The sequence below is a fragment of the Myxocyprinus asiaticus genome, chromosome 44 (assembly GCF_019703515.2).
Source record: "Myxocyprinus asiaticus isolate MX2 ecotype Aquarium Trade chromosome 44, UBuf_Myxa_2, whole genome shotgun sequence".
Classification (NCBI taxonomy): domain Eukaryota; kingdom Metazoa; phylum Chordata; class Actinopteri; order Cypriniformes; family Catostomidae; genus Myxocyprinus; species Myxocyprinus asiaticus.
In genome coordinates, this window is record NC_059387.1 from 30,694,748 (window position 1) to 30,722,637 (window position 27,890).

Sequence of the window (27,890 nt, forward strand, 5' to 3'; positions counted from 1 at the left end):
AACACATGTTGTTGACATTAAAATAGGCTACTTCATAGTGGGCATGGAACTGTTGCAGCTTACTGAGGGGTCCTGCATTTCCTCCAGGAATTGGGGAGGTGGTTGTGGAGTCACGTGACTGCAACCCATCCGTGCCGACCCTTTGTTGTTGGGATTTTAGGCAAAGAGAATTGCGATATTACTCCGATACGAAAGGATTGCAAATTGCTGCAAACGGCACAGATGAAGAAGGACTTCTAAAGGACAGAAAACACTCGATGCGCGGTTGGATCGGTCTCCTTGGAGTTGTATAAACCAGCAAAATAGACGCGCGAGAGATGCACACAAAGACATCCGCGAGCTATTACTGAGGCACGCACGAGCTCAATGCAGCACACACACACATACAACAGCAAAGCCATGCAAATGTGCTCATAATCGAAATGCGCGATTGTTTTTAACCGGAGTGATGCTTGCGAGGCTCGATCTGCCTTCTTGGGAGACAAACGCGTTTTAAAAGGGGACCGCATCATCCAAAGGTCGCTGCTCTTTTGTTAACCGGTATATTTATTTAACAGGTCAAAGCGGAGATATAGACTGCTGTTGCATTGCATCATGTTGGTGGGCAGTGGGCTCGTAAGGTGGACCGGACCAGAACTGTCTTTTTTCTGCCTGCTGACCATTGCCCTCAGCACTGTTTTGGGATCTGTTCAGTCGTCCTACCCTCAAAACACTGACTGTGCGTCCGGTAGAGGCAAAGGCTGTTTAGGTATGCATTCAGAATTTAATACGTTGCATTGAAATGAATGCATGCTTACTTTGTATCTTTGTCACTGATATGTTATTTGCATCTTGAAGATGGAGAAGAAAGCATGGCCTCCAGAGGCTTCCAACATACATGCAGTGTAGGGATGCTAAAATGTAACTACCAATCTGTTCCAGTGCAATAAACTGATGCATGGGGGTATCTTCATTTGTGTGCATGCAATAAGGTGCTCATGAATGCTTTGGATAGTCTTAAGTGTGGTATCCATCTCTGATAAAACAGATCAGGTGAGACAATATAAAAGGCAAGCATGAACCCCACCCAACATCACTCTCATCAGGGGTCTGTGGTGACCATTAATTCCACAGAGTTGAAACCATGGAAATGGGTTTTAAGTAAATGAGATGCTGGTTGGCTTTTTTAAGCTTTGTGTGGTGATCCATCCATGCACGGGCAAGGATAGGCCAATTGTAATGTTCTAAACCACATGGTTAATCCCTCATGGATTTATATCTGTGACTGGAGAAGGCAATGGTGAGCCCCCCTGCTTGTACTGTCCCGAATGGTGACCGATGTGGTCTTTTAAGACTCGAATGCAATTGGGCCAATTTTAAAAACCTTGTATGGTGCAGTGATTTTGTTTTTTGTCTTTTATGTCCTACAATTGCCCTAGACACATGTTTGTTGTACTAGAGACTGAATAATGGATATTTCCATCTGTAACCTAGTAATTGTCTTAAGGATTAGTGCAGGAGTTAATATTCTGTCATGCAATTGCAACTGAACCATTCTTGATGCATTCTGCTAATGGTTTTGTGATCGGTTTAGGTTATTGATAGAACGATAATACATTTGACCAATAATCGGTTATCGGTTCATTAATATCGGGTCTACCGATAAATGGCCAAATCTTGTTCCAAGTCTGACACTTTCTGCTTTGTCATAATTGACTTTGTTTGTCAACAGGATATTGTTAATGTTATATAATGTTATATATGAAAATTCAGCATTTTGTGTTTTATTGTTGTAGTCAAAAAGAAGACATAAAGCAATAACTAAAAGTTGCTTCTTCATATTGGCTATTCAACACTTAATCATGAAAATACTTTATTATTATTTTATTTAAAACTTTTTTTTTTTCCAGTCAATCTCTACATTAGGCCTATCTGTTGTAGTGTAGTTAAATGGATAGTTCACCCAAAAATAAAAATAAAAACTATTGTCATTTACTTACTCTCATGATGTTCCAGACCTGTATGACTTTCATTTTTCCATGGAACACATGCAAGAATGTTTTTCCACAGAGGAAAGTAATACAGGTTTGAAACAGCATGAGGGTGAGCAAATGGCAACAGAATGTTCATTTTTAGGTGAACTTTCCCTTTAAATGAATATAATATATTAGTTGTTTATAATGTTTTAAGGGCCATTGTCTGCAATTCCAGGCCTTGTTAAAGTGCAGCACACACAAAAACTGAAGACTAACTAGAAAGTGTGCCATCTGATGACTTTATACAAATTGACTGCATACAAAATATCATAGTAGCCTTTTCAAATGTAACCTTTAAACAGAATGGCCATCTCTGTCTTTTGGGTCATTATATATAATGTGAACTCTCCAGATGGGCTGTTTTTTCTATAGCTGTCTTTCTTTTTAAAATCCTGACACCCTTTTTGTCACCTTGAATTAATAGAAGGAAAAGCAGCGGACAATAGCTGCCATTGTGCACCAGTGTTTTCAGATTCAAAGCTGCAGGCACCAGTGGTTTAATCAGTGGCTGTCCTGCATAAGCGCAGAGCTGGTTTTGTAAAAGGCAGGAACACAATGGGGCAAGTCTCAGGGGCATCAGAATTGCCCTGAGCAGTTGGATAGGACTGACCACAACCAGAAAATGCACCCTTCATTGATGCTCCTCTTCTTGGTGTCACTAATTGACCAGACATCCTATTTTTGGCCTTAATAACACTGCAGAAGCATTACATTGATGCAAGGTGTGTTAATGGCATGCCTTTTATTATAGAACCCAGGGCTGTCATGGTTGTTTTTGGCAAGTGTCTACTTGAGAGTTTTGCAGTCAAGAATTGCATGTTTCAGCTAGGCTATTATTTCTCAGAATTTGATATGTGGGTCAATATTAATCAATATTCAAGCTTGCACCTCTACTCATTTCTTGCTTTTACTTGTAATTACATGATAAATAATTTACAATTACACTTTAAATAAAAATAATTTTGACTCCTCCCTTGTTCATAAAAAAAGCATTTACAGTGAGGCACTTACAATGGAAGTGAATGGGGCCAGTGTGTAAATGTTAAAATACACACTGTTTCCAAAGTTTTGCCACATGATGTAAACAACAGACATGTTTATATGATTTTAGTGGGATACATTTTCTTACAAACCTTATCTGTGTGAAGTTTTATCCAGTACTGGAATTACAGGGTTTCATTTTCATGACAACAAAGTTGTAATATTGGATAGAACTTTACACAGATAAGGTTAGTAAGCAGTTTTATCACACTAAAATCATATTAACATGTCTGTTGTTTACATCTTGTGGCTATATTTTGGAAACTGTGTATTTTAACATTTATTTACTGTCCCCATTCACTGCCATTGTAAGTGCCTCACTGTAACCACATTTCTGTTTTTATTTTATTTTTTTTATTTTAAATAAAGGAGGGACAAGTTGAAATTATGTTTTGTGGAAATCAACATTATGCCACAAATGCTGTAGATTGGGCTTAACTTGTATTGAGTCTGGAATATTCCTTTAAGTAGTCTTCAGTAGTGGTTGAACGATATATCGCCAAGACCGATAAATCGGCCGATATTCTGAATTTTTTTAATTATCGCATCGGCCGATACATTTTCCCGTTTGGACTATTTTTTTTTTGGCCGAAAATCACCTGCTTGCATGTGAAGCAAATGAGACATGTAAAGACCAGTCATGGTTCATCTTGTTGTTACGTGCCATCATGTTACTACAATAATAGACCGGTGTGCAACATAGTCTCGTTTAAATGGTCCGCATATATCAGAGCTGCGACAGATGCGTTTAGCTCATAATGTTAAAGTGCTCACCTGGGGGCCTGGGTAGCTCAGTGGTAAAGATGTTGGCTACCACCCCTACAGTTCGCTAGCTTGAATCCCACGGAGTGCTGAGTGACTCCCAACCAAATTGGCCCAGTTGCTAGGGAGGGTAGAGTCACATGGGGCAGTCTCCTCGCGATCGCTGTAATGTGGTTCGTTCTCAGCGGGGCACGTGGTGAGTTGAGCGTGGTTGCCGCGGTGGATGGCGTGAAGCCTCCACACACGCTATGTCTCCGTGGCAACGCGCTCAACAAGCCACGTGATAAGATGCGTGGGTTGACGATCTCAGATGTGGAGGCAACTGGGATTCGTCCTCCGGCACCCAGACTGAGGTGAATCACTAAGCACATTGGGAACTGGGCATTCCAAATTGGGAGAAAAAAGTGCTCGCCTGTTTCATTCTCCCTCTCTCTCCTCAACAGTTCCCTGTAACTTTTAACTGTCTTGTCTAATGATAAAAATGCAAATATCAATTAAACTAATATCATATACCGTCTGCAAATATGCACATATCTTGTTAAAACAGATGTGATAAACCAATCTCACAACTTGAGCAGGTCCAGCATCCTGTGGAGTGCTCATTTATTTACCTTTAAAGCACGTATTCTAACAGTCTCCCCTCAACAGTTCCCTGTAACTTTTGACTTTCTTTTCTAATGATAAAAGGCAAACATCAATAAAACTTCTATTATATACTGTTTGCAAATATGCAGATATCTCATTTAAATAGATGTAATTCACAAACCTCACGAAAATCCAGCGTTTTCTTCCTGTCGAGCGCTCATCTAATATCTTCCTCTGAAGAGTGTATTCTATCAGCCAGAATCAAAAACTTCAGGATCAAAAGTTCTTCTCATTCACAAATCATGATGGTCCATCTGTTAGGCGAACCAGGTCGTTTAAACTGTCAGGAGATTGCTGTTCATGCTGGATCCGCACGAGCACATGAGTGCAACTTCAAGGCTGCGTCCGAAACCAGGAAAATGCTGCCTCTGGAGGCTGTATATGGAGGTACGATGAAAATAAGGTGCTTTTTAAACTGTTCGGAGACCAGTTTCCTTAAGAGTTCCATTCATTCAAAACAGAAGCCATTAGGCAACTGATTAGGCAGCAAGGTAGCAAGTCAGCTGCCTACGTTTTCGGATGCAGCCCAAGGTAAAAGCGCTTCACGTGTGCTGTAAGTAAATGTCTTATTCACTATGCACTGTATGTACAGTTGGTTTGATTCGGTAATTTTTTGAGTAAATGCGATTGCTAATGTGGACATGCCATCCATGGTTGCTGGACTACTGTGTGTACTGTTATTTCCTTCTTCCTAATATATTAAAAATTTCTACATGTGCAAATAAATTACTAAAATTTGATGACTAAAAAGAAATCTGAAGAAACTGCTATCTACCATTTAAAATACAAAATTATTTTTTTTAGTTTTGTGTGAAGTTGAGTAAATACAGTGCTAAATAAGAGTTTATTTTTTAATTTTTTTAGCAGTTTTATGTTTGTTATTTACTATATTAAATTGTGTGATATATCGGTATTGTATCGGCCACCCTGCTCTCTGGATATTGGCATTGGGCATTAAAAAACCCATATCGGTCAACCACTTGTCTTCAGCCCATTTCATGACCGCTTTTAAAACACACATCTCACAAAGCGCACAGATCTGAAAGAATATCAATTGATATGCAACTGGCGTTTTGTATTCAAGGATGCTTGCACTCTAAACCAAGGCTGTATATGAAAACCCAACTCTTAAACTCATCAGTCAGTTTAATGGCTTTCCATTGAACAGACAAACGGCCTCTAAATCAGTCCGGAGCAAGAGAGATGCTTTATGCACATAGCTTCCCTGTAGCCTATAGGTCTGAAATCAATGGCATTTGCCTTGGCAGGGCGAGAGGTCGACTGGAGGGAAGCAGTATTGCAAAGCTTTGCATAATGCATGTATAGCCCATTTAAAGCAATATGTTCACAGTGCATGTTGTCATGCAAAAGGCCTACTTCGGTGGCTTCTGTTTTACACCTCTAAATATTGCACTCTGTTAAGTTAAAGGAATATTCCGGGTTTAATGCAAGTTAAGCATTTGTGGCATAATGTTGATTATTACAAAAATTAATTTTGATATGTCCCTCCTTAAAGCAAAAATCTGGGTAACAGTGAGGTCCTTACAGTGGAAGTGAATGGGGCCAATCTGTAAACATTTTAAACTCAATGTTTAAAAAGTATAGCCACAAGATGTAAACAATGCGCATGTTAACATTATTTTAGTGTGATCTCTTACTAACCTTTTCTGAGTAAAGTTATATCCAATTTCACAATTTCATTGCCATGACGACGTAACACTTGCATAATCCCGCAAAAAACAATCAAACAACTTTACAGCTCAACTTTAACAATACAGTTTAAACAGAAGAATTAATGTAAGTGCTTTTTAAAATGATAAGATGCACATTTCTGCCTTTTAAACCCTCAAAAATGGTCCCATTCCCTTCCATTGGAAGTGCCTCACTGTAACCTCAATTGTTGCTTTTTTTTTTTTTTTTACAGAAAAGGAGGGATGGGTCAAAATAAATGTTTGTGGTAATCAACATAATGCCACAAATGCTGTTGATTGAGCTTAACTTGAATTTAATCTGGAAAACGTTGAAATACAGGACGGATACAAGTTAACATGCTTTATTTGTTTATGTGCTTCACTTGGCAACACTTATTAAGCCTTTGGAAGTTGTAATCTAACACTTTGCTTTTCACTTTTTTTATTTCCTATGTACTGTACAGTGGGGTCTAAATTCTGAGACCACTAGCGAAAATGCTTCTATTTATATTTTTGTTAGTTGTGATACCATTTTCTTTTTATTTCAAATGATATTATCAGCATAACAATTTGAAAGTAGCATTCATTTTAAAATGTACTCGGAAAGTCCTCATTTAACATAAATGACAGCATGCACTCAAGATGGCATGAACTCCACAAGTTTGTGCAAACCTGATGATCCATGGTATCCAGCATGATTTGAGAGTTTGAAAACATCTTGGGATCAGAGAATCTGACCTGTAATATACAGTATAGGAGTTAACATGGTCACTGTCACAGATTTGCTTACATCAGTGACCTATGAAAAAATGCAAACATTTCTTGTTCATTTGACATATTTTTTCTTTAATGTTTTCCCCCTAAATCCTAAAATTTTCCATTTATTTCTTGGTTTTAAATACGATAAAGAATCCCACATTTCAATGTGGTCTCAGACTTTTGGAGTCCATATATTTTTTATTTCCTAAAGTGTGAACTTTATTTCATTCATATACAGTACTTTTGAAACTTCATGCTTTTTTTTTTTTGTACAACCATGTTTGCATTTTGCGTCACACCATTAAGGAGTGTTTTGGTCCTGAAATGATTCCTCAAGTAACTCTGATGTCATGCTTGAGGATTCTGTCTGTTACACACAAGCATATAATTAAGAGGCAATTATTTTAAGGAACCCCTTCACAGATGGTGCCTTCAAAGAGGCCCAGCCCACAGTAAACCACAATTACTCCCACCCACATACACTGCCAAATGGACCAAGCGGTTAGGCTTTGTTTCTTTCTTTGCCTGTAGTTATATCATTACTTTGATGGTTGAACTCAAGACTACAAGTTCTCCTCACATACTTTAGAAGATCTCATTCAAGAACCAGTTCCTACCTCAAGTTATATTTATATGGTTCTGGTATATAGGGTGTACTTTATATAGTTCTGGTACTTTTTTACCACAGGCATTGCTGGCTAACATGTCAGTGGTTACATCCAGCTATAAATGGACTTGTTTGGATTGCAGTTGAAATATTGTCTTTAAGTGCTTTGGCTATCAAAATATGAAGATGATTTTGATAGCATCAGCGTATTGCTGTGCATGTAAATATAGAGTGCTCTTTAATACAGAGTGCAACTGATGTGCATAGCTGTTCAAAGATTGGTTATTTTACAGTGGCTTCAAGTGTGGCTCATCCAAGTTGTGTCCATCAACTTTAAAATAAATAAAATGAGTTGAAGTACTTTTACATTTGAAGTATTTACTGGATTATCCAAAAGTTGGCACTACCATGATTATGATATGATCTGTAATACAGAGCCGGCCCTGTGTAATAAGTGACGTATGCTGCTGCATAGGGCCCCCGCTCCACCAGGGGCCCCCTTACCACTGGTTCAGTATAGCCATATAATTATTTGCAATAAGTGAAAATAGCACTGGGCACACAGATCAGCTATATATGCATGCCAATAGTCTGATGGAACCTGTCAAAACTATAAAAAATGTTGCATACGCTTTGAAGAAAAGACATGGAGAGATAAGTATGTGAATTTGACACATCCCTCAGCTCTTCCCTCAGCCTAAGATCTGATGTGGTGACATTAGTAAGACAGCTGGTTAGTTGTGTGGGCGAACTGGGTTCAAGTCCACCTTTTGCCAGTTTCCATGTGATGTGTTTGGTTAGTTTAAAAAATTGTGTTCTTTCTTTTTTGTAATTCTGAAGTAGTTATACCTGTTGTGATAAACTACAGTTGATAGTTTTGCATTTTTAAGTGTTATGCTTTTAAATAAATAGACTTGTTTATTTGCAGAATTTATAGGTGTACTTCAAGGTAGGGGGGCCCCATTTTGAGAATCTGCTTAGGGTGCCCAAAATGCTAGGGCCAGCACTGATGTAATATCTAAACCATTTTTTGTTGTTTTTTGGGAGTGCTGACAGTTATTCCATCAATGTGCACTACCCCGGCAGCTTTCGCTGACAGAAAGGCCACTTTTTACAATTGCAGTGAGAAGAATAGCATCTCAGAATGCACAACATGTCGAACCTTGAGGCGGATGGGCTACAACAGTAGAAGATCACGTTGGGCACTTTATTAGGACATAGTGTTCATATATATATATATATATATATATATATATATATATATATATATATATATATATATATATATATATATATATATATATATACAGTACTGTGCAAAAGTCTTGTATCCTTAACCATTGCAGTGAAATACTGTCTTGAGACGTACGGCAGCCACCGCCAAACTGAGGTTGAATCAAGTTTATCAAACTTAATGAACTAACAGTCTTACAGATCAAAGCTGCAGCATTTCCTGACCACTAGACCGCATCAACGGTGTACTCTCCCACAGTGTAATAGTATGATAGCTTCATACCTTAGATTCCTTGATCTCAAAGCCTAAGACTATAAGATATGTTTCATTGTGTCTTTGATCTCTAAGATCCAACTGAACTAATTACAAGAGTAAAACTCAATTGCTATGAATTCTGGTTCGAAGTCGTTAACAAAAACAACCAACTCTAGTCATCTACTCTTATTTTAGAGCGTTCTTCATCACATTTCTCAACCCAAATGTGCACTGCACTGCCTGGCAGGATATATTGTAGGGTCCAAAAATCTGAGATCACATTGGGATTTTGAGAGATTTAAAACAAAGAAAAGTAATGATGTAAAATGAAGAAGACATTTTTCAGATTCTACACTATTTCTAGGTGACTATCCAAATGTAAGCAAATTTGTGACATACACCATGTTAACTATTTTTATTTAATTTTCTTTGCTTCCATTAAAGTGCACAAGATGTTCTTTGGAACATTCTCAAATCTTGCTGGATAACATGATCATCAGATTTTGCACAAACTTGTGTAAGTTACAGTTGTTATGCTGATAATATAATTTCTAATTAAAAATTGTATTAAATTAGAAAAGAATGCAAAGTCATTAATGGTCTCAGAATTTTGGACTCCACTGTACATTGGTCCTCTTTCAAGCTGCTTTTAAAATCCTCCTTTAGCTATACTTCTCTCTCACCAATATGAATTACTTCTACATCACTGCATCTCCTCTATATCACTCTCTTCTCTGCCTCTTAATACATGTATTTTCTTTCTTTGTGTGTCCCTTATATGCCGGAGGCAAAGAAGAGGCACCACAGAACTGAGAAAAACATTCATAATACTCTTGTCCCTCTCAGCAATTTACAGTTCTACAATTAAAGCACAGCCCCGAGCATACACACACACTTATACACACGCACACACTAAACGATAGGGTTACACATCTTGAGGATACAGGACAAACATTCTCCTTAAAGCATGATTGGCCAAAGTAAATTGAGTTAAATTAGTAAAAGGGTCATGGACAAATAAGGTTGACCGTGGTGAAAAAAATTAGAAATGTTTCAAACTTTTTTAGATTTTTTTTTTTACGTTTTAAAATTTTAAAACTCACATGTCAAGTTAGAAGAAATGTAATTTTTGAGTCTATGTTGGTTTCACAAACGTCTGAAAAAAAAAAAAATAAATAAATGTATAGCATTTTCTTCCCCCAAAAAAAAAAAAAAAAAAAAAAAAAAAGATTTAATGACTTTAAAAATGTCATGTGGTTTAACTATGAAGTAAAAGGCATTAAAATACTTTCCTTGCACCTTGAATACATGAGACTGTACACCAAGTAATCATTCATTTTCAAAAAGGTTTTCAACCATTTTTCAAGTTAAAAATATTGTTTTTACAATTATTATACATTTTTGATAAAAAAATTTCATCACAAAACAAAATGGTTACCTACATGTTTGTTACACCACATGACTTTGATTTGGTGGACAGAAGTTTTTCAAATATTAATCATATTTTTAAAACAAATTTGTTACACTGCTTACTGATTTTAAGAAATAGTAACAAAATATTATTCTGCACTGCTTATATCAACATTTATTTTTTCAAGAATTTCAGCTTTTAATGAGACTGAGACTGGACAATTACACTACATCTAATTTTTTACTTTAAACCACTGAAAAAATATCAAAATTACTGAACTCTGTATTTGAAAACATGTTCATCATAGAAGAAGTGTATTCAAGTCATTGTTTTGTGTTAATTACATTTGTAATATATCTATCTATCTATCTATCTATCTATATACTATATATATAATAAAAATTTGTATTGATTACATTCATAAGACAAACACAACATAAAATACAGAATCAATTATATACATTAAACCCCTCCCCCCGAACATTCTTAAATTGCATCAGACGCACCCTTGCATCTCTAGATGTAGACTTGATGTTTTTTAGAATCCTAGTCCACACTCCCTCCTCCAGAACCAAGTATAAATCTTTCTCCCATAGTCTCTTAAGAGAAGTTGAAGCTCCGTCCCCCAGACTCTGAATTAACTGGGAGTAATACATTGATGACTCATGAGCTTTTCCAAAAGCATTAATCACCACTTCCAGAGTATCTGCCGCTTTAGGGGGGGTGTATGCTACTCCTAAAAATAGTACAGAGCAGGTGGCGCAGCTGTAAATACCTAAAGAACTGAGATCTGGGAATGCTAAAATGTTGAACCATATTTTCAAAGTATCTCAACACTCCACTCCCATATAGGTCACCGAGCATATTAACCTCCCTCACAATCCACTCTGACCAGCAGAAAGGGGACTTATTAATACATAATTTTGGGTTCAGCCATATACTCAAGGCAACATTTAAATAAATGTCCGGACACTTTTGTCCATACCGAATGCAAATGCGAAATAATGGTGTAACGGAACTAACTTAAAATGGTTAGTTTAATAGAAAGGCTTTGCAGTGGCAAAATAGGGGCAAGAAATTCCTGTTCAATACAAAACCAGGGAGGGGCTCTCTCAGGTGGAAGCGACCAATGAGCCAAATGTCTGAGACAGAATGCGTAATAATAAAACAAAATCTTGGGTAGGCCTAGCCCACCTTTGTCAATCGGCCTATGCAACTTACTGAAATGTAATCTGGGACGTTTACCATTCCAAATGAAGGACTTCGCTATGCTATCAAATTGCTTGAAATAAGAGAGGGGGACATCTACAGGGAGAGATTGTAGCAGGTAATTGAATTTTGGAATACAATTCATTTTAATAACATTAACCTTCCCAATCATAGATAAATGTAATGAAACCCACCTACCCACATCGCTTGAAAACCATTTTATTAAGGGGTCAAAATTAACTCTAACTAAATCAGACATACACTATATTGCCAAAAGTATTCGCTCATCTGCCTTTAGACGCATATGAATGTAAGTGACATCCCATTCTTAATCCATAGGGTTTAATATGATGTCGGCCCACCCTTTGCAGCTATAACAGCTTCAACTCTTCTGGGAAGGCTTTCCACAAGGTTTAGCAGTGTGTTTATGGGAATTTTTGACCATTCTTCCAGAAGCGCATTTGTGAGGTCAGACACTGATGTTGGACGAGAAGGCCTGGCTCGCAGTCTTCGCTCTAATTCATCCCAAAGGTGCTCTATCGGGTTGAGGTCAGGACTCTGTGCAGGCCAGTCAAGTTCTTCCACACCAAACTCGCTCATCCATGTCTTTATGGACCTTGCTTTGTGCACTGGTGTGCAGTCATGTTGGAACAGGAAGGGGCCATCCCCAAACTGTTCCCACAAAGTTGGGAGCATGGAATTGTCCAAAATCTCTTGGTATGCTGAAGCATTCAGAGTTCCTTTCACTGGAACTAAGGAGCCAAGCCCAGCTCCTGAAAAACAACCCCACACCATAATCCCCCCTCCACCAAACTTCACAGTTGGCACAATGCGGTCAGACAAGTACCGTTCTCCTGGCAACCACCAAACCCAGACTCGTCCATCAGATTGCCAGATGGAGAAGCGTGATTCGTCACTCCAGAGAACGCGTCTCCACTGCTCTAGAGTCCAGTGGTGGCGTGCTTTACACCACTGTATCCGATGCTTTGCATTGCACTTGGTGATGTATGGCTCGGATGCAGCTGCTCGGCCATGGAAACCCATTCCATGAAGCTCTCTACACACTGTTCTTGAGCTAATCTGAAGGCCACATGAACTTTGGAGGTCTGTAGCGATTGACTCTTCAGAAAGTTGGCGACCTCTGCGCACTATGCGCCTCAGCATCCGCTGACCCCGCTCTGTCATTTTACGTGGCCTACCACTTCGTGGCTGCATTGCTGTCATTCCCAATCACTTCCACTTTGTTATAATACCACTGACAGTTGACTGTGGAATATTTAGTAGCGAGGAAATTTCACGACTGGACTTGTTGCACAGGTGGCATCCTATCACAGTACCACGCTGGAATTCACTGAGCTCCTGAGAGCGGCCCATTCTTTCACAAATGTTTGTAGAAGCAGTCTGCATGCCTAGGTGCTTCATTTTATACACCTGTGGCCATGGAAGTGATTGGAACACCTGAATTCAATTATTTGGATGGGTGAGCGAATACTTTTGGCAATATAGTGTATTTGCTGGGAATAAAATGCCCAAATACTTAATGCCCTGTTTGGGCCACTGGAAGGTGCCCAGCTGAAAAGCCGTTACTGGGCAGTATGCTGTCACAGCCAAAGCTTCAGATTTAGACCAGTTGACTGTATCCTGAGATCTTAAAAAAGGAATTAATAATTCTGTGGTGGCAAGGCATAGATCTAGTGGGGTCGGAGATGAATATTAAATTATCATCTGCGTAAAGCAAAAGCTTATGTGCCACACCTCCCACCACCACCCATGGAAAATCATCATCCTTTCTAATCGCAGCTGCTAATGGTTCCAGGCCAAGACAGAACAATAATGGGGAAAGAGGGCAACCCTGCCGGGTAAAATAATCTGAAATTAATGCATTTGTTTGTACCGCCGCTACCGGGTGTCTATAAAGTAACTTAATCCATACAGTAAAGTATTCCCGAACCTGTATATTTCCAAAATCTTAAATCCCATTCTATCATATCAAACGCCTTTTCGGCGTCAAGTGAGATGGCAGCGACGAGTCTGATCATTGATGAAACGCCTAATGTTATCAGAAGAGCTGTGGCTCCAAATAAACCCCACCTGATCTATATGTATAAGAGATGTCATAACATTACTTAATCGGTTAGCCAAATGTTTTTACAGTATTTTTACGTCTAGCTGGATCAGGGAAATTGGACGGTAACTCTTTGTTCTTTTTAAGAATCAGATTGATCCGGGCTTGTGTCATGGTTAGCGGAAGCTACCCATTCTTTAATGATTCCGTATAAACTTCTAACAAAAGTGGAGCCAGTTCTGTAGCATAAGATCTAAAAAATTCAGCGGCAAAGCTGTCTGGCCCCGGAGCCTTGCCTGTAGGCAAGGCCTTAATTACCTCACCAAGCTCCTCCAAGTTTATCTCAGAAGCAAGATAATTGTTTTGCTCAAGTCGTCAGTTTAGGGAGTTCTAATGGTTCCACAACATTTCTAATATCTTCATCAGTAGACGAAGACATGGAGCTATAGAGATCAAGATAGATCGTCTTCAGGAATTCCAACAATTTGGATGTTATTTCACCGGTTATGATTCCAACTTTTCCCAGAGATGCTCCAAATCTACTTTGGTCACTAGCGGATTAGCAGCTAATTCCCTCACCAATGACTCCAGATAATCGATCCGTTTCTCGACATCCGCCACTCTTGTAACCATATCAGTGAATTTCATCTCCATGGCAGTGATCGATCGACGTATTACAGCAAGATCCTCCAAGTCAGTAACAACCTTCGCCAGCATTGCTAACACGTTCAGCAATTCACGCCGAATCTCCTTCGCTTCACCGATCAGATTGACTCCCATGTCCGCGGCCTCCGGGGGGGCGACAGCTTGAGCACGTAAGTGTCTTTTAATGTCTCCAGAGCCCGAGGATTTTGAATTCTTTGACATATTGTCTTCCTAGAACAGTAATGGATCAGGGTGTATCGAATCTCACCAGTTTATGACATGAAAAGTATTAAAACTAGCAAAGTGCGCAGAGCTCGCCATTCACACGTCCGAACCTCGCATGGCATCACGTGACTCTTCTGTAATGTATTTTTTAATAATTTAATAGATGTGGACAAAAAAAATGTACTGTTCTTTTTTAATTTATAATTTTTTATTTATTTATTTATTTATTTTAATCCCCAATTCTAAGATTTGAGAGCAGTGCTGTGGTTTTACTATGTAATCTAATCAAAGCCAATTTTATTAGAACAAATATCAGACATTAGCACACATTTAATTGTGTTTACCCAAAAATGAAAATTCTGTCAATAATTAAAATTCAATATTTACCTCTATTGCATTCAAAACCCATATTGTTATTTTGTTTTGTAAAAATCAGGGGCTCTTCAGATCGAACAAGTTTTTTAATCACAGCAACAGGATGTTAAATAAAATAGATCTATCTTCACATCTTTCTCTTGTTGAAAAGACAAGCTGAGACCAGCATGAATTTCAAAGCTGGTCCAAGCTAGTTTAAGCTGGTTTGGTGTTAGTCTTGCTGGTGGACCAACACAGCTATTGATCAGCAAGCATGGTCTTTGTGGTGAAGCTGTTTGACTAAGGAAGTCTTGCTGGTTAAGGTAGTTAATAATCCAGGGGGACATCAGCATCCAAAACACAACATAGTCGTTTCAGAAGCATCATAAAAGTTATATTGACGTAACATGACGAGTTGCATGGATCCCTTAAACGTTTTTAGAATCTTGGAGAGTATTGCATTGAACTTCTTTCCAAAATATCTTTAATCTGTTGAAGTTGGACAAAGGGGAAAACAACATCATGAGATGCAGTTAAAAGGTCCTTTAGATGGGATTTAGAGCCCAAAGTTGAGATATATAATGCCACAACTTCCTCCTTTTTAATGAGATTTTGCAGGCTCTATTGACCCTTTGAGGAGATGAGTATCGACTGGTCTTGAGCAGATGAGCTGTTTGGCTACAGGCAATGGACTGATGTCCTTATCATTCAAATGGCATTGATTTCTGTCACGGCTCTGATTATCTTTGCACAGTGTGAGATCTGGGTTTCCCCTTTGCTCCACTTTAGAATCACACACATTGTGCATTGTGTTTGTTTGGAGATGAGCGATCAGAACTGGGTCAGTTCAGATGAGGGCCATTTAAGGAACTGGGATTTCAGAGTTGAATGAGGTCTGTTGTGAAGGTTAGGCCTTATCATGATGTATTCATCATTCACACATCTCAAGTGAGTTCAGTTCAGGAATGTTTTATATAATGGGGAAATACAGGCTAGCGTGAACTCAAAGCCATAATTGTAAAGTGAGTACCATGAATACAATGCTAATTTTATTATTTTTGTAAAACACATTGTTCCTAAGACTGAAACATGAAAACATATGCTTCTTAGAGCATTTTTGCAATAGGTAAGATTGCAGTTTCACAACAGTGTTAATTGTATGCACAATACGAAACGGCAAACTATTTGAACTTAAGATGGCTAACCAATGGAAATTATATGATGTGAGAAAATCCAGCATTGGCAAAAAAAAAACGACAAAAAAAATAAAAATAAAACATATGTTCAGGAGAACATGAGGTCTAGGGGGCTATGATGCATAGTAAACTGAAGCCATTGGAGGCAAGGCAAGTTTATTACATAGCACATTTCATATAAAATGGTAATTCAAAGTGCTTCAAAATAAGCACTAAATAAGAATTTTTCTAATTCAAAAAAAGTTAAGTGTTTATTTATCATGGTAATACCACATGTCTTGACATGCTATTGTAAGACTAGGGCTTTTTAGATAATTACCATGGTAATGTCATGTATTTTGATGTACTATTGTAATACTAGGGGGGTTGTACCATGGTAATACCATGTTATTGGACATTTACTATTGTAATACCTTGTTGTTGCTTTTTGGATGTCATCATGGTAATACCATGTTTTTTGGACATGTATTCTTTGTGCTTTAGTGTACCATGGTATTTGAATATGTTATTAATCATTCAGTAAGATGGTATATATGAAAATAACATAATATTACCATACCATCTGATACCATCAATGTGCCATGGTACAGCCACTTTATCTTTTCTATGCTATATTCAAGGATTTAATATTAATGTAAAAACCAACATTAGTCTATTCAAAAAGACAGCAAGCCGCGAAATCCTGCTAGATTTTGACAGGGAAATTCTTACAACTCTGTATATTCCTTCAGGTGCTAGACCTAATACATCATTTATCACAGCACTTTAACACCTCCATAGATTAACCTCTCGTCTTATTTAAACACCCTTATTAATTAACTTCTCAAGCTGCTCCTCCAAACTCCTCACTTGTCTGAAGTCTGTGCATTCCTTTTAATCTAGAACACTTCCTCTCTCCAAGACCACTTGGCTGGGTTTCTGTGGCCGCAGCATTCATGTTGTTTTCCAAATGCACGGCTCTGCCACATGCCAGAAATCGTGTGTAGTGGCTTTAAGTGTCTGGTCCTCATTAACAGCTGTCTTGCGCCTCCTCTCATTTACTTGGATTTACATGAGGGTTACGGCTGCTTGGTGCCCTTAATTAAAAACCTTCTTTTTAAGTTCTTTGTTATAATTTATATCAAATCTACATTTATGTAATGGGCATAAAATAATTGTTATTATTGGCCTTCTGACTTGCATTTGAAGTGATTGGTTATTATAAAGCTATTCAAAAACTCAGAATTAAAGCTGAAGTGCATAGTTTTTCGACAAACGGAATTCATTGAGCAGCCTTTGTGTTGTGTGGGTACAAGCAAAGATGTGGGCCTCAGGATCAGTCTTATTAACCCAGTTTCCAAAAGCTGTCAACTCCAGCTGTGTGTCAGATGGAGGAATTGCCCTTGCTTAATTTCTGATTATAAGCATCACACCCTCAGCTAGCGGTCTGAAATATGAATGGCAGTTGACTGTGGACAGCTGATGGACACATGCTCCTTCTGTGGGTGCTGCTTCCCGTGCAGTGTTAGTGGAGGAACTGAAAGATCAGTTTAGTCTCTGGCAGACAAGGCTGATCCTAGGATTGTTCTTGTTCCTGGTATCAGTGATGGTTGGGAATATACAGTATATACCGATCAGCCACAACATTAAAACCACCTGCCTAATATTGTGTAGGTCCCCCTTATGCAGCCAAAACAGCGCCAACCCGCATGTCAGAATAGCATTCTGAGATGCTATTCTTCTCACCACAATTGTACAGAGCGGTTTTCTGAGTTACCGTAGACTTTGTCAGTTCGAACCAGTCTAGCCATTCTCTGTTGACACAGAACTGCCACTCACTAGTGTTTTTGGCACCATTCTGAGTAAATTCTAGAGACTGTTGTGCGTGAGAATCCCAGGAGATCAGCAGTTACAGAAATACTCAAACCAGCCCATCTGGCACCAACAATCATGCCACGGTCCAAATCACTGAGATCAAAATCTTTCCCCATTCTGATGGTTGATGTGAACATTAACTGAATGTCTTGACCCGTATCGGCGTGATTTAATGCACTGCACTGCTGTCACATGATTGGCTGATTATGATTCAGTCCATGATTGGCATGGATGATTGTTGGTGCCAGACAGGTTGGTTTGAGCATTTCTGTAATTGCTGATCTCCTTGGATTTTCACACACAACAGTCTCTAGAATTTACTCAGTATGGTGCCAAAAACAAAAAACTTCCAGTGAGGGGCAGTTCTGCAGATGGAAATGCCTTGTTGATGAGAGAGGTCAACAGAGAATGGCCAGACTGGTTCGATCTGACAGAGTCTACGGTAACTCAGATAACCTCTCTGTACAATTGTGGTGAGAAGAAAAGAATCTCAGAATGCTATTTTGACACACGGGTTGGTGCTGTTTTGGCGGCATGAGGGGGACCTACACAATATTAGGCAGGTGGTTTTAATGTCTGATCGGTGTATATGGCAGAACATCCATATGGGCCCCCATTCATGCAGCTTTATCACGCCCAGTCTCATTAAACAGATGTTTGTTGACCATCTGTACACCATATACCATTAATTAGCCATTACGTTCCATCAAACCCCAACATATGCTCAAACTTGTTTCGCAGTAGAAAAGCAGGCATACATGTAGAGTTTTTTTGTGCCCTGCAAAATTACTGATCTTGTCCCACAAGTTTGTCAATGCTTGTTGTTTAATAGTGGTCAGCCGAAATGGGGTTTTCAATGGTCAATGCCAATACTGATAACTAGATGTGGAATGGCCAATGAAATGCCGATATATGATATTGGCTTATATAGTTTGATTAGTCATTGAAATATGCATTATTCATTGACAGTGCTGTTTGATTTTGGAAATGACACAAGTAAGAGGTAATGCTTCTTTTAAAGAGTTAGTTCACCCAAAAATGAAAATTCTGTCATCATTTTCTTATCCTCATGTCATTCCAAACCCGTAATAATATTGACTGAGAAACAAAAATGTAGATTGACTGAATGTTAGTCTCACTGCATCTTTTTTCCATACAATGAACCTAAATGTGAAGGCGAATGAGGCTAACATTCTGCCAAACATCTACTTTTGTGTTCCACACAAGAAAATCATATGGGTTTCATTTTTGGGGGAACTATCCCTTTAAGAAGCGTTAGCTTCTCTTTGTTTACTGCAATTAAAAAGAACTTAAAAATCGACACAACAGTAGCTGACACTCTGAACTCGATCACAGCAGTAGTTTTGGTATGCAAGAGAAATGCATATTGAATATCACACCTTGCTAAAGTTACACAATAATCACACCTCAAATAAAATTAGCATAAAAATCAAGATTTCTATAATCAGTGGCTTCCTAAAAATACATTTAAGGATGAAAAATAATACATCAATCTCTATTATTGGGTCTGTGACAGTTAATCATCCTCATCCTTTTTTTGTTTAAAGTTTAGCTTGTTTTACCCCAGCAGATTTGTCAGAAAAGAAGAGCGACTTGCGTGTGTGTGATGCTACTACGTGCCGTTATGGTGGGACCTGCCAAAACAACGGTGCTGACCTTAAATGTGTATGCCAGTTTCAGGTACACAGATTTGAAATATACTTTGTAATGCTTTTATATATATATATATATTTTTTTTATAATACAAATAGTTCCAGCCCTTTGACCACATCCAAAAACATTTAAAATAGCAGATAAATGCACACTTGGAATCGTACATCATGTCTATATTCTGTGTTGATGAACCAACCTGCTACATTGCTTGGCAACCACAAACAGCCTATTACTTTTATTAGAATTACTTTCCAAGTATTAGTAATACTGTATATATATTTTGTAACATATACTGTGTATGTAAAGCACTTTGAATTACCATTTTATATGAAATGTGCTATGTAATAAACTTGCCTTGCCTCCAATGGCTTCAGTTTACTATGCATCATAGCCCCCTAGACCTCATGTTCTCCTGAACATGTATTTTTTTTTTTTTTTTTTTTTTAGGTGCTTCAGGAAATTGCTCAAATTATCCTACTGGATCAATGCTTTAGCATTTTACTTTTTTTTTTTTTTATTACTTTGATCAATGAGCCCACATCTCAAACATATTAGTCTGAAAAATCACATCAGTGATTGCAACTCAATACTACACCCAGTTCTTCAAAACATCTTGTTTCCGTTCTGTATCTGAGAAGCCTCTCTCATGTACCATCTATCCCTGTTTGCCGCAGTGCCCTAAGAACTACATCCCCGTGTGCGGTTCTAACGGAGACACCTATCAGAATGAATGCTATCTGAGACAGGCAGCCTGTACCCAGCAGAGACCCATTTCTCTGGCCTCTGAGGGCCCCTGCTATCCTGGTGAGTCAAGAGTATTCCTCCTCAACTTCCTGAAACGAAAACCAAACATCTCAACAGCTGAGTTCATATTACAATGGCTGTGCCAATTTTATTAGAACAAATATCAGACATTAGCACACATTTAATGAAAATTCGGTCAATAATTAATATTCAATATTTACCTCTATTGCATTCAAATCCCATATTGTTATTTTGTTTTGTAAAAATCAGGGGCTGTTCAGATCGAACAAGTTTTTGTGAGAAAAAAAAGAGAAAAAATCTAGATGTAGTGCAACGAATAGAACAAGTCTCGATAAAATGTCTCGAGACACATATTTAAAAGTTCTTTTTAATTTGACACAGGGTCTAATAAACTCGGCGCTCCTGTGGAAGACAATGAAAAACAGCGAGACCTGGTGCACTTACAAAATATGTCCGTATAGCACATATTTACACAGGAAAATCAATTTAAAAAACAGCACAGATGGATGCAAAAACGTGTTTAGTGTGAACAGCCCATTATTATTCTCAATACTGTGTGTTGGTACTATATCTATTGTATATTTGTATTTATGTTTTGGATATGGATAAATGATGCTGCAGCAAAATTGCAGTTCAAAACACCCAAAATGCTACTTTCAGATGTATCGCAGGTAATATATTTATGCTTCAAACAACAAATGTATAATCAAAGGTTTAGTTTACTACATATTATATTACATATTCTAATGAACAGTATGTGATTTGATACTTGACTATTTTTAGCTCTACTTAGCAAATTAAATCCATTAACCTAATGGCTCCTTTTCATCCACAAATGACTTGTCATTGGTCATAATAATTTGATATGCTTATTTATAATACATGAGAAATAGCACTATATACTACTGTATTAACTCATGTAATGCTTAATGTTTTATGATGTATGTGCATTTATAGATGGAATGTTAAAAATGACTTCTTTTTTTGTTTCCAGATAGCAGCTCGGGATCTGGGGATGGAGGTATGTTGTTATTTCTCTTTTTGGACCAAATCAAAATGACAATAATATCGAGGAAATCGTAACATTGTAATTTCTAGGAATTTGTCTTGCAGATTTCTAATTATCCCCATAATGGGACATCTCCCAGCACTCCAGAGCTTTGTAGATTAGCCAAAAAACATGCCATCCGAGGTTATTTTTAGCTCCGTCATGCTGAATTTGCCAGTTCTGTGATAAAAGAGTGACCCCCGCTCTGCGCTCAGTTTGAACCTCCCCTGGTTCAAGTTTTAAAGATGAAGGCATTTGCATATGAGGCCACTGTAGAGCTGTCATTACAGCAAATTGCAGAGCTCTGCAAGAATGCTCAATTACTGTTGAGTATTTCCTTGCACAGTGGCCATTTCAGAAATGTATGCTATGCCAATGAATTCTTCAATAATTCTCTTCTTCCTATAAGTTGTAAATCAAATGGATAATCTTTGCCTAGAAGGCAAAATATACACTACCAGTCAAACATTTGTACACACTTGACTGAATTTATGCTTCTCATTATCTTTAAAACGTTTTAATCTAAAGGCTTGTAAATAAATGCTTGCTTTTAAAAAAAATCACGTTTCTTTTGTAGACAAATCAAAATTGTGCCAGTATACACATTTCTTTTTAAAACTAAACATAAGAATTTTATTTATTAATGAATTATTTGGACTGGATAGTGAAGGAAAACTGCCAACCAGTGTCCAGCATACATGGGAACTGACAGTAATGATATGTTTATTTTTTATTCAGTGTAATTGAATTTGTTTTATCATTGTCTTGCAGAATATGAGGGATCAGGCACAGATTCGGGCAAGAAAGTCACGAAATGCAGCAACTGCAAGTACGGCGCGGAGTGTGATGAAGACGCAGAGGACGAAGACTCGTACGTGCTGTTTAACTCTTAGGATTACTGCTTATGTAGTCTTGACAATTTTAGGAGATTACTCAGAGTTGGTATTTAATGAGTCCCCTTGCTATTTCATACCAGCGTACTATGGTAATGAATGTAAGAATGTTATTATTTTAATTAGAAACAACTGCCATTGTGTGTTATATAAAAGCAAGAATATTGGAAAGAATTCAGCTCTATCAAAGGGAGAAAATAACACTTCTCTCTGGAGTTGCAAAAGAAGCATTGCAAAAGTTTTTGCACTGTAAGTTTTCTGCCTGGTTTGTTTGTCCTTTTTGTTTTCACATTTTTTCATGCCAAGTGCTAATGAACAGTATGGACTAGGTCCAGGAACCATTGTAGCTTCCAAGGACATGAGACTTACGAAGCCGAAGGAAAAATGTTCCTACGTCAGCACTCAAACTCTCATAGCTTGAAATAGAACGGCCTTATAATGGAGCGTCATTAACAAATGAACCACCAGGAGGAGACAAGAATTACACAAAGTACCAGTAAAAGTACCTTTGAGGTTCTTGTACCAGCAAAGCATTTGTTTAGGGCATAATGTGAATTGTGCATAGCACAAATGTGACTTACAGAATTTAATTCTTTTTGTTGCAGTTGTTCGTGTAAAATCGACTGCAGTGGGCATAATGAGAATCCAGTATGCGGTACAGATGGGAACTCGTACCACAACCCCTGCCTCGTGCGAGAGGCTTCCTGCATGAAGCAGGAACAGATAGACGTGAAACATCTGGGGAGATGCCCAGGTCAGGCACTATCAATGGCTATAATCAGTCAGTACAGTAGATGGAATGTTGTATTGATACTGAAAAAAGCTGGATTGTCATACATAACTATTTTTAACCACTGGATTAAACATTAATTATGCCTGCAATTCATTTTGTAATATGCATTTCAGGGTGTCCAGTCATGGAAAACTTGGAAATATCAGGACATTTTAAATGAATCATTATTTCTGAATAAAATAAATACATTTAAATGGGGAATTTTCACAAAACCTGTAAAGAAAATATGGTCCTCTTTTACTTCTCAAACAAAAGAAACAAATTAGAAATTACATTTTGCATAAAGAAAATGAAAATGAGTTTTTAGGGCCATACACAGTCAAAAAAAATGGAAAATGGAAAAGTTGAATTGCCTTCAATTAAAAAAAGTTTAAATGCCATTTATGTAGTGGTGCCAAAGTTACAATGTGCAGTGATAAGTCCTTTTGACTTTTTCAAACACTTTAAATTGTATGACTGAAAACTCATAAAATCGAGTAGAAATGGCAGGATTTTAAGTTAAAAGGATAGTTCACCCAAAAATAAAAATTCTTTCATCATTTACTCACACATCTGGGATGACATAAGGGTATGATTTTCTGTCTTCTGCTGGACAGAAACAAAGATTTTTAGAAAAATATCTCAGCTCTGTTGGTCCATTCAATACAAGTGCATGGTGGCCAGAAATTTGAAGGTCCAGAAATCACAAAGGCAGCATAAAAGTAATCCATATGACTCCAGTGGTTAAGTCCATATCTTCAGAAGCAATATAATAGGTGTTGGTGAGTAAAGGATCATTATTCATCTCTTTTTTTGTTGTTTTTTTTTACTATAAACTACACTTTCACCAGCCCTCTTATGCTCATACACGAGAGGACCGAGTTCTTCTTTTGTTTTTGGCGATTCGCATTCTTCGTGTATATTGCCACCTACTGGACAGGGAGGAGAAAGAAAAAAGGGAGGGATAAAGCAAAGGAAAAGCATAAATAAATCGTATTTGCACAACAGCCCAGTAGGTGGTGATATGCTCGAAGAATGGAAATCGGCAAAAAAACAGAAGAAGAACTCTCGTGAACATGCATAAGAGGGCTGTGTAAAAAAGTAGTAAAAAAGGACTTAAATATGTAATTGTTTCTCACCCATACCTATCATATCGCTTCTGAAGATATACATTTAACCACTGGAGTCTTATGGATTACTTTTATGCTGCCTTTGTGCTTTTTTGGGCCTTTACATTTCTGGCCACCAACCACTTGCATTGAAATGACCTACAGAGTTGAGGTATTCGTTTGTGTTCAGCAGAACAAAAGAAAGTCATACACATGGCATGAGGGTGAGTAAATGATGAGGGAATTTTCATTTTGGATGAACTATCCCTTTAAATGGATGGAATCAAAGATGAAAAGCTTTCTTTTTTTTTTTTTACCATGTCAATGTTTAAAAAGTCATGAAAATTCCAATACTAAATATATATATATATTTTTTTTTACATGTACTCAGCTCTATAATTTTTAATAGTCTAATAATCTAATTCTGGTTTGTAAAATCTCTATTAAATAATTTTTAAAAATCCTTCTTTAGTAATCATGAATGACCGGAGAAGTCATGGAATTTAATTGGTCAAAAGGTGTGGGAAACCTGGTATTTGTATTATGTTAGACATTACAAAGTGATTGCATCTTCCAAAACCAATCTTTTTTCCATCACCCAGATAAAGACAAAGGCAAAAAAACTGATGTTGGAATTCCCTACAAGCCTGAATTTACTGGTAAGCACACTTATAATTGTGATCTTATAAAACTCATGCTGTTTCATGCAGTGATATATTCATATAACCAAACAAATCAATGGACCCTTTTCATATTTCGGGCAATAGAACTCGGAAGTAAACTATAGTGGGGTAAACTTCAATTGCCGGGAGACTACAGTAAATATTATTTTTGCTTTTCCATTGGCTCCAACAGCAAAAGACAAAAGTTCACTATTACGTTTCCAGAAACTTCCAAAAGATGAAAAAAAATAGAAAGCAGTGACTGTTTTCTCAGAAGTGAGAAAAATGCCAAATTTAGTGTCACTCCCTCTGCAGCTGTTTTTGAAACCCCTTCGCAGCATTTGCTTCAAATAGCTACAAACCCTTGATCATTTGCAGTTTTGAACCAATAGTTCTGTATATTTTAGTCACTGCTGAATGCTGATAGAAGACGCGAAATGTAAAAATGGGTTAAATGTGGTACATCTTCAGCAAAGGAGTTTAAAGTTGATTGTCCTATTTTTAGACCCAGCAAAAGCCGGTGAAGGAAAAGGATACGGTTGGATGCCTGTCCCCTGCACAGACGACTACGCCAACTTCTGCGTTCATGGCCAGTGTGAATTTAATTATGGTATCGCCTCCTGTCGGTGAGTGTCGGATGGATATTTGGTTGCGTGGAATCATGTAAATCCTTTGACTTATTTATTATAAAATGGCATTTCAACAAAATCTAGAAGTTTTTTATGGTTTCTCTTTTTTCCATAGGTGTGATTCAGGCTACACGGGGACACAATGTGAGGAGATTGCGGACTTTAACATCCTGTATGTGGTACCCAGTGGTCAGAAACTTCATTATGTGCTTATAGCTGCTATCATTGGAGCTGTGCAGATTGCCATTATTGTAGCAGTTGTCATGTGCATTACAAGGTGAGTGCCTCATAAATCACACTCGCCTTTAGTAGACTGAGTTTAATTAGTAGTGTTGGGGAAGCTACATTGGAAAGTGGAGCTTCACCAATTTAAATTAAACTACTGTCATGCTACCCTTGTAAAAGTAGTTTGCTACTCTACAAGCCAAATAGTTAGCTATATTGAAGCTGATGTTAGGCTGAATGTTTGCCTCAGTCACCCTTTACTTTCATTGTTTGAAAAAACGATGCAATGAAAGCGAATAGTTACTGAGCCTGTCAGTCTGCCTAACGTCTTCATATGAAGTCATATGGGTTTGGAACAAAATGAAGGTGAGTAAATTATAAAAGAATGATCATTTTTAGGTGAACTATCCCTTTAACATTGTTGCTTCCATTGTTAAATTTGAGCTCATATATGAATTAGACACTAGCAGAAACCTCTTTGTCTAGTACAAACAACAGTTAATACTAGTATAGTGTCATAGATCATAGTATATATTATACTGTTTATGGTTAAATATTAATGCAAAGCATTATCCAAATTTAACAACCATTCTTATAATCACAGTCAATCACTGCTTATTAAAAGTTATGTGTTTTATGTAGGTGTAATTTTATTTCATCTTTTTACAGGAAATGTCCTAAGAATAATCGTGGAAGACGGCAAAAGCAGAACTTGGGACATTTTTCATCAGACACCTCTTCAAGGATGATGTAGCTTGTTTTTATTTTTTTTATATACTTTTTGTACCAAGTGGATTACAGTTTAATGTGCTTTTTTTGTTCTGTGCTTTCTTGACTCTGGACAATAAGGTTATTTTTGATTCAATTTTGTTGATTATTTTAATGGATGGTGCCTTATTGTTTTCTTTTTTCAGGACATTTTAGGTACTTGATGTCAGTGGTAAACACTGTCAAATGAATGATAAAAGCCAGCTCCTTTTTGTCGAGTTTGTTTTTGTTTTTCACGTATTGTTAAATGTAACTCTCTGCACACAAACTGTACCACAAAAATGGAGGTCCTGGATTTTCTTGGAATGGAATGTGCTTCTAACTGAAAATATTCTAACTCTGTCTTTAACCCCTTTTTATTTTAATTTTATTTACTTAAATCAAACATAGCTGAACACCAAATTTAATTGGACATGAACAAGTGCGCCGACGAAGTGATGACGTTTACATTTTCTTTTGAGAGGAATTCCAGAGAATGAAATGCAAAGTGTTTGACTAGCTAATCTTATCAATGTTGAAATGTTTGTAGTTTTTATGTTCTAATGTTATCGGTGTTGTTAATGTTGAAACGGTCATTATTGACATTAATTTAATTCTACAAACTGCATATCGCATGACCTGTGAAACTGTGTCCAGTGATGTAGATTTAATAAAATTTAATTCTCAGTCTTACACATTTTTTGTCACCTACACATAAAGATCACATTTAAAAGATGGAAGAATTTGTAACTTCGCAATAGGACAATTATTGAATGAACAAAAGGGAACTTTTTTTTTTATCTGTCAATACAATGTCATTACGAGAATCATGGATTTTAATTTAATTATATTTATCACACATTATACATTTACACATATACAGTGAAATTCTTTTTTTTTTCACATATCCCAGCTAAGCTGGGGTCAGAGTGCAGGGTCAGCCATGATACAGCACCCCTGGAGCAAGTTAGGGTCAAGGGCCTTGCTCAAGGGCCCAAAAGTGGCATCTTGGCAGTGCTGGGGCTTGAACCCCCAACCTTCTGATCAGTAACCCAGAGCCTTAACCACTGAGCCACCACTGGAGGATCATAGTTATCAATCATCCTAATTTCTTCTTATTTAAGAAGCTCCTTGTTCTATTAAATGTATTGCTGTACGTCTCACGTTACAGCCAATCACATGATCTGCCAAAGAAATACCTTAGAGGTGATGTAATTTTTTTCAATGTTAAAACACTTTCTCCTATTCAAGCTTAAAATGTAGAGACAACTATAAGTAAACCTACGTAGGTTGATTCCCCCAGAAAGTGTAAACATCTTGACACAGTAACATTAGCTCAATCAATGGTGTGCATTTGGGGTGGGTCTTTCTGTTTTGTTTGACCAATGGGAGATGGGG

At 37.5% G+C, this 27,890-nt stretch overlaps 1 protein-coding gene across 2 annotated transcripts; it reads left to right on the top strand.

The window, feature by feature from the left end:
* The first annotated feature begins 124 nt into the window (after positions 1–124).
* tmeff1b (transmembrane protein with EGF-like and two follistatin-like domains 1b) lies at positions 125–27,264 on the top strand. 2 transcript variants are annotated; one of them, XM_051687529.1, is made up of 10 exons: positions 125–748; positions 19,557–19,669; positions 20,317–20,446; positions 21,402–21,428; positions 22,227–22,326; positions 22,954–23,102; positions 24,832–24,888; positions 25,397–25,517; positions 25,636–25,797; positions 26,415–27,264. In XM_051687529.1, the coding sequence occupies exons 1-10, from the start codon at positions 595–597 to the stop codon at positions 26,497–26,499; spliced, it is 1,098 nt and encodes a 365-aa protein (XP_051543489.1). In that variant the 5' UTR covers positions 125–594; the 3' UTR covers positions 26,500–27,264. The 2 variants fall into 2 exon arrangements, with proteins under 2 accessions (XP_051543489.1, XP_051543490.1); XM_051687530.1 differs by having other exon boundaries at positions 19,560–19,669; positions 26,415–27,262.
* The last annotated feature ends 626 nt before the right edge of the window (positions 27,265–27,890 follow it).